Source organism: Coturnix japonica, chromosome 3 (genome assembly GCF_001577835.2).
Source record: "Coturnix japonica isolate 7356 chromosome 3, Coturnix japonica 2.1, whole genome shotgun sequence".
Taxonomy (NCBI): domain Eukaryota; kingdom Metazoa; phylum Chordata; class Aves; order Galliformes; family Phasianidae; genus Coturnix; species Coturnix japonica.
The window spans coordinates 51,565,361-51,582,299 of record NC_029518.1 but is presented as its reverse complement, the minus strand read 5'-3'; the positions used below and the strand labels follow the sequence as shown (position 1 = coordinate 51,582,299).

The window sequence follows — 16,939 nt, the reverse complement described above, 5'->3', positions numbered from 1 at the left end:
TGCATACGTGGGAAAACTACCACCAAAAACAGCAAAAGAGAGGAATGGGAGGTGAAGCTATGTCCTGAAAAAAAGAGTAGTCATTAGCTACTTCAGATTTGCTTTTCCAGATGGAAATACTGGTCCTGTCCTGGGACGGTACTCAGGTGGATATTTTGTGGGAACAAAGTGCTCCACTTCACTTCTACATTAGAGCTTGGGCAGAGAGACTGTATACCATCCCTGCTCTGAAAACACCTTTATGTAACTAAAACATCTATTTTCATCTTAAATATAGTAAATGCTTGTCTGAACTAGAAGCGTAACCTTGTGACCACCAACTTTGACCAAGGTGTGGTATATTTCTGAGATGTTACATTAAACTGGAGGAAAGCATCCTTGTACTAGAATAAGCAACCAAATACTGAAGTACTGCAGAATAGAAATGGGAGAGAAGCCTTCCCTCCTGGGAGTAGGTTGTGAGTCTTAGCTTGAAACAGCTGGGAAGGAGAGTTCAGAAATGAGAAGCCAAATCAGGTGTGTGCACTCCAATATATTCCTGGTGATCTGCAAGTATAAAAACCGTGTGTAGAACAGCCCTAACTTCCATGAGCCTGCAGGGTGTGGGTAAGACCAATTGAAAGAAGCACGTAAAGAAGGGTACTTTCTCAGCTATGACTTGATACTATAACCATTGGTGGAACTCTTTGTCTACCTGGGTGACAGCTGTGCCACAGCTCCACTTGCTGTGGGCTCATCCTGTGCCCTGGGGAAGCGGCTTCTGCAATGCTAGGGGCTCACTGCCAGCCCACCACCAGTCCCCAGCAGCATCTCACTCCTCAACTCACCCAAGAGCGTCCTGCAGGCAGATCTTAATCTGATCAACTAATGTTAATCTTTCCCATGTGAAAATTTCTGTGGAGTAATGAAGTCGCTGGCTCTGTTTTCTTCCACTGCATAATACATGGCTCCATGAAACATCCCTTGAATATCAGGGTGCTGAGAATACTTGGGAAGCAAATTCATGTAGTTCCTGGGAAGCTAGAGGTGTCCCTTTGTCCCCCAAATCCTACAGTTCCACTGAGTGCAATTGGACTGCACTAAAGGAATCAAGCCTGAATGCATTTCCCACAAGCTGTTTACAAGTTACCAACTGCCTCTATCACTATTTTTTATTCCTTTTGTTGAAAATTACCCAGATGTTCATCATATATTATATATACAATGTTATTTTATATATATATATATATATATATATATAATTATATAATATATATATAATATATAAAAATATAATATATATATATATTATATATATATATTATATTTTATATTTTTTATATTTTATATATATTATATTATATTTTTATATATTATATATATATATATTATATAATTATATATATTTATATATATATTATTTATATATTATATATATTATAATATATATATTATTTCTGAAAAGCCCAGAATTAGATTGCTCAACCTCTGCCATGAAAAGTTTGTTTGCCAAATTGAGAACAAATTAAAGACATGTCACCAAAGAAATATTCTAATCTCCTTCTGCTCACAGAACACATTTTAAGCCAAACTATGCAAGTTTTGGTCAATTTATCCATTTGAGCTGAAAAGACATATATAGACATTTGTGCAAAAATGACTGAATAGTATCAAAAAAGGAAAAATAACAAGAAGTGGCTGGAAGTTTCACTCATCTTTCCTCACGCTCACTAAGCTAAACCTATGTAAAGAACATTAGTTTAAAAGAAATATTTTCAGGCATTACCATGGAAGATGCGTATACTCCAGGTAACTTTCTTCTAACACAGTTAAGCTTGCTGTGATTTGGATCAGTAGCATCACAGATATTACAGATATTTAAAGATGTTTCTAGAGATGTTTCTTTTTGGAGGAAAAGAGAAAGTGACAAAGGAAATTTCTTTACAAATCCAATCAAAAGATCATATTTGGGCAGCCTATGCTCTGCTCAAATCTTTGTTAGGAGAAAGCTGGGTACCTCTGCAGGCCTTTGAATGTTATTTACAAAGCCAAGGAACAGCACAGAGGATGGACCCACCAGAAGTCAGGGATGCCTGGGCTTCAGCAGCATGGCTGGCATCTACATATGGTTCCAAATGCCCCCACTGAGAGCCTGCCATGATACAGACCTCACCTAAACTTACAAGCTTCGCACATGTAATTCTGTTGAGAAAGGAGGGTGACATTTCCACCAACAGAACAACAATACTTCAATAACTATTGCAGATGGTCTGAAATTTGCCTTATTTTAGCACAACTTACTATTCCTACCAAATAAAAAAAGACTGACACGGACACCTCTTTCATGCAGATTTAGTTTTAACACCCCATACAGTCAGAAAACCTGGTTCTTTTGTTGGCAGGATTATACTGGTGCAAGATATTCTGAATTTCATGCAGTTCCAGCACAGATCTGCAGCAACTATCAACTCCTTAATACTGATTTTCTCAAATACTTAGCAAGAACCTGAAAACGTGACTTATCTACTGATTTTGCCCTTGAATTCAGATTCTTCGGCTTCTTATATATACACAAAATACATTGTCAAAAGAAGATAGAGTTGCTAAGCTTTACATGAACTTGACAAAAACATCATTAGTTACAGAATAAAAGGGGAAAAGGGCTATTTTTCGGGCACAAGCATCTTGTTTTGGTTATCATTTAAAACAAAGATTTGACAGCATTATTTGTCAAGCTACATAATAAGAAAGTGTTGCTTCAAAATTTACTTACATTTACATTAGAAGCATTTACAGCTGCTGCGCTTCCATTGATTCTACCGCATATGTTGGCATTTAGATCTCTGGGTTACATTGTGCAATCATCCCTAATGCTACCTAGGAGCTGAATCAACAGATTGAAAAGAGAGATCTTTCTGATATTGCACATTGTTTGTTTTTTTCCAGAAGTGTGTCTGGTCACATTGAACAGTTTTCAGATCCTGTGAACCTCTCACTTTCTTAGGAAAATGGTTTGTAGCATAGATGGTTTCTGTTTGCTGCTCAGCAAAAGACAGACAGGATAATTTCTCAATTTTTTATCCTCAGAGAATGTAAGCACAGCTGCTGAAGGAAGCCTCATGAGAAAAGCACTACCAGCTGTCATAGCTTACTTGAACAGGTGTTTATAAGGCTCCCTCCCCACATTTTTACAATGTACAAGCTCGTTTTGTTTATGGTATCCCTTTCCCATGCTAAATTATATACAGCACCTTTCAACATAAAGGAGCCACCAACAGCTTACAGGCTGCAGCCCCATCACCTGCAGCTGGGCTCTAGCACAGCTCTGTCTTTGGGATCCCTGCAAGCTGCCTTTCAGCCAGGAGCTCCCAACCATCCTGGCCGTGGGAACAGCTAGAAGCAAGCCAAGGGACCAGCCAGGAAAGGGAAATGGGGGAAAAATGAGCTAAGTCTCAATCAGTCCCAATCTATGATCTACAGCCAACTCTCAGAGTTATGAACATCCCCAGAGTGCCCAAACCTGTGTCTAAGAGCAGGACTGAAGAGTCTGGCAATGGAATTGGGAAGCTGCAACCAAGAAAAGAGTTGGTGCAGGAGGAGATCTATCTTAGTCTAAATAGGATGGAAAAATTGTTACAGGATGCAAAAGAATTGACCAGAACTTCATAATGAAATCAGCACCAAGCTATGCCTTTCTGGGTTTCCAGAAGAATAGCTGTGGTTAACATTTCTCTTTTTTATTGTTGCGTTTAATTCAGATGGAATCCTGCTGCTTGTGGTTCCAGCACACACTGGATATAACCACCAAAAGTATATCTTAAAAAGCTGTTTTTACATTGTATTTAGCAAGAAGCAAGCAGAGCATGAGTTTACAAATAAGAAAACCAACCTTTTTTCAACCTCAAATAAATTTCAGCTTGAGTTTAAGGAAAAGATCCTGTTATACATATATATATGTGAGGGAAAAGCAGAGCCCACCTATTGAAGACTAACACAAAGTGGGAGTCTGAAAGCATCACTGCTTTAAATAAGAAAATAAGAACACCTTGAGAGCATTCCAGTTGACTGATCTGATTTTGGGATTGGCCCGCAAATGGAAAAATATCCACAGCAAGAAGTATGGTGGCAGCAATCAATCAACTGCAAGAAGTTCCTAAAGTAAGTGGGATCAGCAAGTTCAGCCACAGCCCTAAGAACCAACTGCTTCTAGTTAAGTTACTGATTGATTGGGTACTTTTTGTTGCTGTTTGTGTTTTTTTTAACCTACACACCAGATGACTATGAGATGATTCACTCCCTGCTGAGAAGCCCAGCTCTCTGTCACATGGAAGCTGTATTGACTGGCTGAGTTACACTGGAGTCAGTGTGGCAACGTGTTTAGTGCTACTTTGCTATTATAACAAGGGCTGAACATTCTTACCTATAACAAATAACCAGGGTGCACCTGTTCTGAAACGCACACGTAGGTACACAAAGATTCACTTTATCCACTTGTGTATTTGCACAGATACCACAGATCTGTGTGTACATGTACCTACACTGTCTTTGAAAAAATAAGGCATTATTTTTTTACAGATGAAACAATTGTTTACTGAGAGACACATCTTTGTTCCTCAAGCTGTAAGTCATTTGAACATGCTGGGTGTATTTCTTGTATCTGGTTCTTGTGTCTGCCCAGAGCTGCTCCCAGCAGCCTACACTCTGGGGTGACACTCCCTAGTTCCTGTGGCTCTCCTAAAGGATATAAAAACACAATTTTCTGTGCACAGCAATGAAAAACACTGATGCATGCTAAGTTCTCCATCTTGATACACACAGGTATAAGCAGCGTTAGCAGTTGCAAACTTGGCATTGCTTATCAGCATGGAGAATTTGACTTTGCAGAGGAGTACCACAGACCCTGGGACATTATTGCAATAAATGTTGATTTTAGAAGTTTTATTCCAGTTGTATCAGCAGCTACAGAACTAGTTTAAAGACTATCCTTACACAAACAGACTAGACTAAACATGTAGCTAGGTGTTTTAAGGGAGAGAAAGTCTGTAACTAGGAGATACTGCTCAATCCAGTCCCACTACTGCACTTTATCACAAGGAACATTCCTTATACAGGAGCTTATTCAAGCAGCACAAATTTTCTTGGTTTAATTACTTTAATTGCTTCAATTATTAGAAGTTTTCTAAACACTGCAGGGATTTTGGAGCACAACTATTAACGATACTTGTTCCCAAAGTTGCTATCTGTGCCACAGAATATATCTCCTAGTCCCGCTCCTGCTTATTAGGGGAACAAAACCACTCCCCTGATACTTTAAACCCTTGCATCACTCAAGGTGAATGCGTTTTCATCCAGCCCAGGCTGCGAAGCTCTGACACTTACACTAGTGGAAAACTTAATTTTCCTGGCGTTGCCAAAATCCGAACTGAAAGCGAAAATGCCACAAACACCCGAAACACAAAACAAACAAACAAAAAACTTGCAAAGCGGACCCCCGACCCCTGCCAACGATGGGAACTCCAGAGTGATCCCCATCTTTTGTTCCCCGATTGTCGCTGCTCAGTCCTCCCCACCCTTCCTTCGAGGGGCAGTACAAAGCGCCCGGCCCGAGGAGACGCCTGTGCCGCGTCCCTTTGTGCCCCGCTCGGAGGCCAAGAGGACTCATTAGTCATCGGGAGATCTCGCCACAATGCCCGAAGGCATGAAATACCTCCAACAAAGCGCCGACTGAGATATGTCAGCGTGGCACTCGCTTTGCATCTCTCTTCTGGTGCCTTTCAAGTTGTTTTCTAAACACTTCTTTTGCTGCCGTTGGCACGAGTGCACTTAAAAGAGGCATATCGTTAAGTACAGAGAAAGCACACTGTTTTTTTGTCCCTTAAAACCTCTTCCAAGTACTTCCCTACGAGCAATTAAGCTAACTCCATGGGATACATTTGATAACAGATATTCTTTAGTTCGGGTGATGGTTAACAAGCGGGGCCGTAATGAATAATAAAGTACTTTTTAGTGACACACAGTCCCTATTCACCCTGAGGAGGGACTATTTTTGTGCAAGTTCAACAGAAGACTCCAACAATGCCGCTCTCTTGTGTAACTTGCACAAAATAGCCATTCATCAAGGAGGATTACTTGCCCCAAAATGGGGCTCTCGGCAGCTACGTGCAGTGGGTGGGGATGCACAATTCCAGACAGGGGTGGAGACCAAGGAAAAGGCACGGCAATGAAAATGCACGCTGTGTCAATTCATAAGCACAAAGGACATTTAAAAAAAAATAAAGTAAAATAGAAAAAGAAGAAGGAAGGAATCGCTTGATGCAATAGCTGAAGCTGTCCCGAAATGAAGATTCATGAAGAGCAGCATACGCTGCAAGTGGCCACAGCCATGCTGCAGGAACACTTTGCAGAGTACAGACTGCACAGCCATGCCAACTCCTTTACCAGCAGAGGTAAAGGCAGGTCATGGCTGTCTGACACCAGAGCCCATTGGTACCTTCTACTTCTCATTACCTTTGCCCCAAACCTGCATAACCCTCAGTGACACAGCACAAGGCTGTTAGCAAAGTGCTTGGGTAATTTGCTCCTCCACCTCCCTCTTTTCCTCCCTACACTCGGTACAGGCAGCTCCCTCAAAACACACCACTGCTACAGATGTATGCACAAGTGCATGCTGTATCCTCTACACTTTCCCAAAGTAAGTCTGTGTTCCTGTCCCAAAAGCCAAACTTCAGAAATGCAGAGATAATCAAGGTATAATTTATGTATTATTCAGAAGTTCTTCAAAAAGCCATTCTGGTGCTTGTACCACTTTCTACCTCTATATATTTAGAGAAAAGTGAAGTTAAGTGTTTCAAATCTTTCTGCTCTTTACTCATTATCCCAGACCTCCTTTTCCTTACATACAGCTCCAAAATGGAAAAGCAAAACAGAATAGGTAAGCCTTACACCTAAGTTCACCAAACATCTGAAACAACAAGAAATCCCATCTCAGATCTCCAGAGCTTTCGGCCATTCAGTTTGCTGAAAGAAAGACACTGCCTGCTGATGGTGGGAATGGCACCGACTGGCTGTAAGAGGATGAAGAACAAACGCCAGAGGAAACATCCTCTCTCCTCTCTAAAAGCTCTCTGGAATTCTACCTCAGCACACCATTGCACAGTGTGCAGCACCTGCCATCACTCTGCTAAGGCTGCAGTCTGACTGCACTCACTTGTTTGCTCCCAGGAGAGCACTCTTCCCTCCAAGAACACTTTCTATTTTGAAAGGAGAGAGAATTTAAGGGAGCTGGGGGGAAGATGTTCAGTTTTCCTCACAGAGCAGCACGTTAACGCCCACTTGAAAGGCTGTAAAGGTGTTTCAGAAGGGCTTCTGAAAATTGGGCCATTAACAAGCATCTCAGAATGTTCAAAGAAATCGAAAAATAACCCTCCTAAGAGTTTAGAGCACGATGCACGTTTCCCCAACTGATGATCATGGATTAAAAACGTATTTCTGAAACTGAAAAGTAAGTTCTTTCATTTACGGTGCACATATTTCATAGAGTGCAGCTAGGCATGAACCTATGTACTACACTACTACATACTCTACAATACATAGACCATTAACTATGAGAAATTCCTTCACATAGCAAATAATTTAAATGATGATGATATGCAACTAATAAATGCAGTGTTTTTAAAATGTTAGCTCTGTGACCAGAAAAGGGAAGAGTTAGACGTTACTAAAGTGAGGCTTTAGAACAAGGTCAACAACTCATTTTGTATCAGTCTGTGCTGCCTGTCCGGAAAACCCTTTGGATGGATTTTGTTTCCTCAGGGTGTTGCTCCATCCTCTTCGTATCTCATCCTTCCTTCTTCCAGGGCAAGCACAGAAATGTTTTATCAGTTTGCCTTTCTTAAAAGACCTTGTCCCACTTTGCAAATAAACCTTACTGCCTAGCACTGAAGAACTGAGGATGGTGAAAGCCACGGGTTACCAGCAAGCCTCAGGGATAGAAATGATTTCTTCTGCACCTTATCTACTCAAGAGTGTAACATAATAACTCATAGCACTTTGCCTAGCAGATGTTTATGTGTTAACTAAGTGTTTCAGAACAAATATCATCTGTTCCATGACAGGAGGCAATTGCTGCAGTCCTTCCTTTTCTCTCTCTGTTCTATTTGTCATGAGCTGACAGTAAATTAAATCTTTGGCACAAGAACGCACAGAACCATTTTTAAAGATACTGAAAACCAGAGGAGGGTGCTGAAAACTGCCACAAAGGTGCTTTGAATGTTGGGAAAAATACCATAGAATCACAGAAGCAGAGAATGGCTTGGGCAACAAGGGACCTCAATGCCCACCCAGTCCCAGCCACTTGCCATGGGCAGGGCTGATCCCACCAGCTCAGGCTGCCCAGGACCCCATTTAACCTGGCCTTGAGCACCTCCAGGAATGAGGCACCCGCAACTTCTCTGGACAGCTGTACCACTGATTCACCACCATGAGTAAAGCATCGCCTCCTAACACCTAACCTAAATCTCCCCTCTTTTAATGTAAAGCAATCCCCCTTGTCCTGTCACTGTTGGAAAGTGTCAAAAGTCAGTCTCCCTCCTGCTCATAAGCCGAGTCACGTAGTGGAATATTTACAGAGCTGTATCTATTTATTTTATGCAAAAGAAAATTGAGGAGTGACCTGATTACAGCATATAAATAACTTTCTGGGGGCAGGATTTGGGGAGTAGGCTTTTAAATCTAATAGAGAAATTACATAGCTGGAATTTGGGCCCAGCCAAGTGATTACTGGAAATAAGGAACAGCAAAGTCTCACCATGGCCGCGCTACCAAGAAAAGTGATGGATTCTTCACCACTGGGTGCCTTTACATCAGCTCTGGATGCCTTTCCACAAGGCTTGCCTTACATGAACACATCCATGAATCAGCCAGACAGAAAGTCTGGGTTTCTTTAAATAGGTGCATGTGCTGCGATGCAGGGCTCTGGTGAGCGCACACCCTGCACCTCTGAGAGCTGTGCTGCACACCAGCCAGAATGGGGGTTTTCTTATTGGTGATTTATTTAGACTGAGGTTTTTAAAAATAATAATAATAATAAAATAAATCCATCTTCGCTTTGAAATATGAGAAAAAGATTACTTTGAAAAACTTTGAACTTCAATAAGACAAATATTTGCCTAAACTTCATATAGCAACTAACGAGGAATATATATATATATATATATATATATATATATATGCTAAAAAGGCACCCTTTTACTAGAAAAGGTTTGATTTCATAAAACCTTAACAAACAGCAGAGAAGTTATGGAGCATTTCGTTTCCTCATTGGGAAAAGTTAGCAAGAATCCAGGATTTGGGGAAAACAATCAAACAAAAACCCTTCTTGATACAGAAGCGTCAGTTTCAGCGCTCTAACACGGCTCCCAGCCTGTCCCCTTAACAATAGGAGCAGAGTGAAATCCGATCTCAGAGAGCTGTCATTAGGGGTGACAAGACGCCACGCCGAGCCCGACTCCCCCGCATCCCACCCCGCTGCCCGGCCCCATGGAGCACCCAGGATGGGGTTCGGGGCGCTGAGAGAGAACAAAAGGCCCCTATCCCCCACACTGACACCTCCAGGAGCGGGTGAACCGCCGTCCCGCACGCTTATCCCAGCCACGGCAATACAAAGGCAACCGCTGAAGAACACCCAGAGAATTACTCTCGAAGGGTTGGGCTCCCGCGAACTTGCTTTTAGCGGAGGGTAAGCGGTGAGTTCCAGCGGTTACCCGTGAGCCCATTTCAGTAACGAGGGCGGAACGCCGCCAGGTGAGGAGGGAAGGAACGCGGCAGAGTGGTCGTTTAGCATCTCGAGTGGGCAGCGGGGCCGCGCGCCCGTGTCAGCGGGTCACAGGGACGGAGCCGGGCTGGCGGATCGGTCGCACCGACGGGCTCCGCTCAGGGCAACCGCTCCCGTCCCGTCCGCGTCCAGGCTCGCAGTACGGGCAGGGAGTGCGCCCGAGGAGACGGGAGAAGGCTGAGGCGCTTTGGGATGAAGGAAATCCGACACCCCCGACAACACCCGCGCAGAAGTTTGGAGGGAAGGTTGGCGGGGCGCGGACCGAAAGGAGGGGAGAGGAGCTCAACAATGGGAAAAACCGAAGGGCCGGGAGGAAGGAGCGGTGCGGAGGTAGAAGAAGCGAGGTGGAGGAAGGGGACGGCCGCGCGGGGAGGAAGAGGAGCGTCCGCCAGACAAAGGGCGCGGGATGCGGGTCCTTACCTGCAGGTAGGGCCGCCCGCCCTCCACGCCCCCCACCACGATGTCGGCCGAGGCCATGCCGCCGCCGGCCGAGAGCCCGAAACCCACGTAGCCGCGGGTGCGCACCTCCAGGCGGAAGGCGAGCGCGCTGCCGCGGCGGCCCCACAGCAGGCGGTAAGCGGCCGCGCCGTCCAACACCGCGACGTGCGGGTAGCTCCGCGTCGCGGCCGCGGCGGCGCCCAGCAGCAGCGCACCCAACAGCAGCGCACCCAACAGCAGCGCCCAGGGGCGCAGCGGCCGCATCCTCCCGCCGCGCAGCGCCGCGCGTGGCACTGGGCTCGCGTGGGAGCGTGCGCGCCCGGCAGCGCGGAGGAGGGATGGGGCGGTCACCCCGCCCCGCCGCGGGCCGGCCCCGCCAACGCCGCTTTGTCCGCTCCCGCCCCGCCGGCAGCACCTGCGGCCGATATCCGACGGAGGGTGAGTCCGCACCGTACGGGGAAAGCGGTACGGCGTAGCGCCCGGGGGTCACGGCCGGCAGGGCGCGTCGGTCCTCGCCGCGTCCCGTTAAAGTGAAGTCAAGCTGCTGGACTTCGGAGCGTATCTAACTCCGATGGAAAGAGCGCGGTACTCAGCACGGTGAGAAGCTGATTGTACAAAAGCCACTCAAAGCAGTACGTAAGGGAGGTAACAGCGAGCTCTTCGTTGGCTTCTGTGTGCAAATGCCTGACAAACATCACCAAGCGAGGGATGCATCAAACTGCAGAACTTCTTAAAGAGAAGAGGATGAGAAAACAGTAAGCACCAAGAAATTACTTTCATCCGAAACACTGCAAGAAATACAGAGGGGAAAATATCAAGAAGCGATTAGATACTGGAAACACGGACCTGATTATTAAGGGGGACAGATCAGTGTGACAGCACTTCCCACTGTAACGGTAATTTCAAAGGTGACTGACAGCACAGAGCACACGAAGGTGTCGGGCAGCGCAGCGCTAATGCCCACAGCTGGATGGCGTTCACTGAAGCAGAAACTGTAACTGCATGGTACATCTGCCCTGTCATCTGTTAGAGTTAAGCAGAATATGCTGTAGATCTCCAGGAGGGAGACGCATGGGAGGAATGAAGGATGTTCCTTACAAAGGGGCTTAGTTTTCTTAAAATGTGCCTTACTTTTCTTTTAAGGCTGTGTATTACATTCTTACACAACAGAAACCCTGAGAATGAACTACACTGAGTTGGAAGGGACCTCAAAGCCCACTCAGTCCCAATTCTCTGCTGTGGGCAGGGCTGCCACCCACCAGCTCAGGCTGCCCAGGGCCCCATCCAACCTGACCTTGAGTATCTCCAGGAATGAGGGTCAGAAAAGCAGAGAGCAGGCTCTGAGTAACCCAGACTTTGGGAAGCTGAGATCATTCCGGAGAGCTCAGCCAAAAGCCAAGGCAGTGTATACTCTGGTAAACTGAACAGGCTGCAGTGTCTCAGAGGGCAGAGCAGAGGTCTGCCCTGCGACAGGAAGCTGGCAGAAGTGGCAGCACTGTGGGCAGCCATGTGTTCCTGGTGAGCTGCCCCTGAGGAGCAGCCCCCAGGAAGTACGGTGTGCCCTAAGCAGCCTGTGATCATAGAGACTTCCCTGTTCCACAGCACTCGATCCAACCCTGGGCTGCTCCCAGGCTTTATTTTGTGGAAAAATGACATTTTGAAGGCTGAAGGCTGGAGCAAAGACAATGCCGTGCCAACCCTGGGGCTGCAGCCTGTCCCCAGCTGTGGAACTGGACCCAGGGGCCCTGCTCATCACCCACACTGCTGAACTTGGAATAGTAAAAGGGCAGGAATGACAGCCCTACAGTTTTCCAACCTCCGGCAGACATTTTTCCATTAAGACAAGCCATCCCAGCAAAGCTGTGTGCTTCATCTACAAGCACAGTGACAAACCCAACCTTTTCAGGCTCGCTGCTATTTATACTCCTAAGAACAATACCAATGCAATAAAACTTTCCTAGTGGAGTTAGAAGAGGCACTCTGTGGGAAGAGCAGTGCAGTTCCCAAAATTCATAGTTAAGAGAATTCGGCGACTTCAACAAAAAACATTTGTTTTGCTTAAGAAAAAGACCAGACTCTTGCAAAACCACATTGGGTGTCACCTCCTGGCTGAACCCAGCCCCGTGTTTCTTTCCCAGGGGAAGGCAGTCACACAGTGATGGGTGTCTTCCTCTCAGATCTCTTGCTGCTGTTGTAGAAGATGATTGTGCCCATTGCTCCCTCACACAGTTGCACAGGAGTTGCTCACACACCAAGAAAGGGGTTAAAAATTTCCTGTTCATATTACAAACACTGGAGAAAAAAAAATGCACAAGATGTGTAAAGCATGAGGAACTTCCCACAAAGGCAGGCACCCTTTGATACAAAACTACGCACTCTGTGGTTTTTGATACAAACCACCCGTCACTTCCTAGCACTGTAAGGGGAAAAAACACATCCAAGATAGAGCATCATAGCCCATTTCCATCTAGAGCAAAGCTGGGTGTCAATCAAGGAACTGCTGAAGCTGTTTAAGAAAAAATCTCATACATATATATATATAGTAAATCACTCAGAGCTGGCAGTGACAGTGGGCTTCATTCAGAGCAATGTCTCCCTTGAACACAGCACTTGGCTGAAGGACAGACTGTAATTTGCTTGGCTGACTAGTGCAGAAGCATTTTAAACCTACAGGGTGAAGGCCTTCCCAGGTGCTGCAGGTGCATTACCAGCAAGTGTGACACCATGGACCTTCAATGCTTCAAAGAGCAGTACATAGCAGTCATTGGGGAAAAAAAAATTAGCTGCTATTAAACCTATGTAAAAAGCGTGGAAATCATGTGTGCCCCACATGATGGGTGGACGGGCAAATAGCAGTGCGTATTACATTGGCAAAAGTATTAATCTATGAAACATAGGCAACCGTATTTAAATTGTATTTATATTTAGTATCTCAACTGCAGTCCCACTTCAGAGTGGATGAGTGCTGGAAGTGAAAGTGGAAAAACGGGGGCTGGGATAAATCCAGATGAAAGGGAAAGGGCTCCTCCGCTCCCCTGTGGAGCTGTGACCGGCAGAGATGAGCTGCCGATGGCCTCAGGCTCTGAGTCAGCTCCCACCACTGCGCTGCAAGAGGGGCCACAGCAAAGCGCTTCCTTTCACAGAGGTGCTCTTAGAAGAAGTGAAAAGACAACAACCGCAACCAAGTGAAATGAGAGAGAGACTCTTTGCTGTGAAGCCCGTATGCTTTTCCAACTGGTCTAATAAAAACCGTGCCCTCCAATTTTCTCTCCCAAGAGAAGTGAGAAGTTTCTATGAACTTGACTCAGACTGTCTGGAAATTTGGCAGTGTCTGCAGATACCAGCCCGCCACTGTGGAAAAGTAAGCTAAATAATTCTGCTAAAGCCCCAAGCACAGCACTGGGAAAATAGACTCTTTTTTTTTTTTTTTCTCTCCCTCAAATTCTGTTTTTCTATCCTCAGGTGAGTAACTTCAAGCACCAACAGACATGAGGCAAAACTCACTGTAATAATAGCTGAAGGCATCCTGGTCCTTACTTGTGTCAGTTTGAGATTAACAGAGCATTTCACACTTGAGATGAAGGTAGAGCAGGGGAGCTCCAAAGCAACCCTAACCTGAGCCAAGATAAAGCTTCCTGAAGAGCGTCAAGGTAGAACTGCTCCACCTCCATTCCCAGAGGTGCCAAATGTCTATTCCAGCTCCAGTGATTAATGTGTATTACTCCATAAGAAGAATTTGTAACTCCTCGGAATGCTAACCAGAAAGCAAAAACAACGGTGTCTTCTTCTCTGCTCCCCTCAGCAAAAGCAAATAAAAATGCAAAACAAATACATAAAATGCACAGTAAGAGAATTAGAAAGGATTATGTGAGCCTCCATGTGGTTAATCTTTATGGAGGTCAATTAAATTGTAGGTATTTTTGAGCATACCACGTAAAAAATAATGTTCAAGTGTTTGGGAAATGGGGTGGAAAAAAAAGAGAAGTGAAAAGAATAAAAAAACTTTAAAACCTAAGGGATGAACCAAGAAATCAAAACCAGATCAAGTATTTACTGAAGATTGGAGAACCTGGACCCCCATCTTGACTGGTGCCTTGCTTTCAGAGTGCAGTTATTCTCAGAAGATGATGTGGATCCATAAATTTCCCATCTCAGAGCTACTTTGTGCCTCTGATACCCTCTCAGAAAAACAGGGGAGAGCATAGGAACAATAAATATACAACTTCTGGTGTATTTACATGACTGTGTTGTTCTCCTAAGTGCAGCTTCATAAACATCAAAGAAATAGGCATCACACTCTCTTCTCTCACCTTAGTCAAGCAGGTTAGGACAAAAGGCTTGTTCTCACCTTCCAAGAGTTTTGTTTGTTTGTTTTCCTGTATGTTCAGCATTTTAACCAAATGTTTAACAGCACCCAAATCATTGCACGTGCCTGAGGAAATGTTTGGCACTTGCTGGAGGCATGGGAACATGCCCACCTTCCTCTTCTTGAAGCAGTTTTGGCCCTAGACCAAGACAGAAGAGTGCTGCTACTCCTCTCATTCTCACTGGTAGTCATGTTATACAGCAGCCCACACTGCTGGCTCAGCATTTCCAAGACAACATCAAGTCCAGCCTTCCGGCCCTCAGCAACCCATCAGTTGAATGTAGGTAGAAGCATGTACTCCAGGTGGGTTTATTCCATGTAGGCATCCTCCCGGTATAACAAACTTCCAGATAGATCTACAGCCCAACTCCCTGTCCCTCTCACCCACCCTGATATCAGAACCTGGATTTACATCAGTCCTTCAGGTGGGGAATGGAAAATGAATTCAGAAGAAGATAAAGGGTATTTCATTTCATTTTCCATGGGCGAAAATAGAGTCCTTGTTGTTTTCTGTTAGCAAGATAGTGTTGCTAAGTAATTTATAAAGCATTTTATAAAATGTTATCAAATAAATTTGTGCTAATTAGTAGTATATAGCCAATATCCAGTACTCATGGATTTCCTGCAGGTAAACTGAATCACGTAATAGAATAGCCAGCACGCACCTAGCCTAAAGCACACCACCAGCATGGAATGTGGTAGGAACTGACGGAAACCAAACTTCTGTATGTCTGTGGGATACCTCGTTTTCTGCAAATTGCCAGAACACAGCTCTGTGCTGAGCTGCTCTCTAGCAAGAAAGTCTCAGTGCACATGTAGGTGTTAGTCTACCTGCAGTCAGGCTAAATCATCACCATCAGGTGACTCATTACAGTACAATAGAGAGACAAAATCACTTTGCCTTCCATCTACCCCTGGGAGCATCCTCCATGGGGTTGTGCCACAAGCAAAAGGCCATCTCTAATTTCCCAGAACACACTAAACCTACATATTCTCCACAGCACTAAAACCTTACTCTTCCCATCTACACACAGGTCCTACAGACATAACCTGTGGGCTCCCATTAATGAGGAATTCATTCTATATAAAGAATGTAAACATAGTTTATTAGAGAAATCTCTCTAATTTAAAATGGATGCAAACCAGAGCTGAGCAAGTAAAAGTAACGATAACCATTAAAAAAAATATGGAGTTACATATGCTGCTTTTTCAAAATAAATATCAAGTCCAAGGCTTTTGGTTTTGGTACTTTCTGGTACACCAAAATATCTGAAATTCTGACCCCTCTAAATCACTAAATCCTAAAGGCTGGAAAAGATTGATGATCTACTAAGATCATCAAGTCCAACTATCAATCAGGTTCTTACAGTGCCATTAAAAATTCAACCCATGTTTTGAAGTAATAACTCAAAGATCTTGGTGATTATACAGAACATCTGGATGAAACTGATAAAATAGTTACCCTTTTCTCATATTTCTGCATCTAAAAATCAACTCATCTACTCCTCCTTTCACAGGACAAGACAGATCTGTTTCTTTGGACAAGAGGCAGAGTGCAGGAAGCCAGACAGCTCCAGAAAGAACAGTGTGCAGCAGGTAGATTCTCAGCACAGTGACACCACTGAAACAAGTGGAGTCAGCCAGCTTCTCTCTCCTGTGACTTAGTCATTTCAAACAGGAGGACAAACCTGGAAAACCAAGGTTAATTGATCAAATCATTTTCTTATTGGTTATAAGACAGTAGATAGATTTTTAGTAGATTTTGTAGGCTAATTAGATGTTGTCTATAGTTATCTCCATAAAATACTAAGTTTTTGACAGATAATGTGTGTTAACATCTTTCTTACTAAAAAAATAATTATCAGCCTAAGAGTATATCTCTAGATTCTCTGTCCCTTAAGGCAGACTGGATAAAATCAGCATGGATGCCTTAAATACAGTAGTGCACTCACTAGGCTGGAATTACCTACCTGTGTCTACCTAAGGCAAGCCCTGACTCCAGAGAAAGATTGGCCTTTACTTGGGTCAGAACTGAGAGGTACCTGCCTAACCTGCCTTGTAGGAGCTCATCAGCTCATCAGCACTGATTTATTTTCTGTTCCCCCCTTCACTTCTGTCTTGCCATAGCACTGACTCTGATCCAACACTGCTCCACCTCAGACAGCTCTGCTGGGTCACCAGTCTTCACAGGGGCAGTTTAGGACCACAACTTCTGTTCTGAAACTTACACATCCATCTGACTGACTGGAAGCCAGCACAGATGCTCCTGTGGGGCAGGGATGCCATTCTTGGTACATCACCTCCACTGCCTTGCCCTCCTTGCT

The 16,939-nt window shown here is 44.5% G+C and overlaps 1 protein-coding gene across 1 annotated transcript in view; it reads right to left on the bottom strand.

Moving 5' to 3' along the window:
- Positions 1 to 10,668, bottom strand: part of MOXD1 (monooxygenase DBH like 1) — a 47,648-nt gene extending 36,980 nt beyond the window's left edge. The window contains exon 1 of the mRNA XM_015858586.2: positions 10,232 to 10,668. Within this exon, the coding sequence (XP_015714072.1) occupies positions 10,232 to 10,513 (282 nt within the window). The 5' untranslated portion in view covers positions 10,514 to 10,668. The remainder of the gene's footprint in view (positions 1 to 10,231) is intronic.
- Positions 10,669 to 16,939: the final 6,271 nt, after the last annotated feature.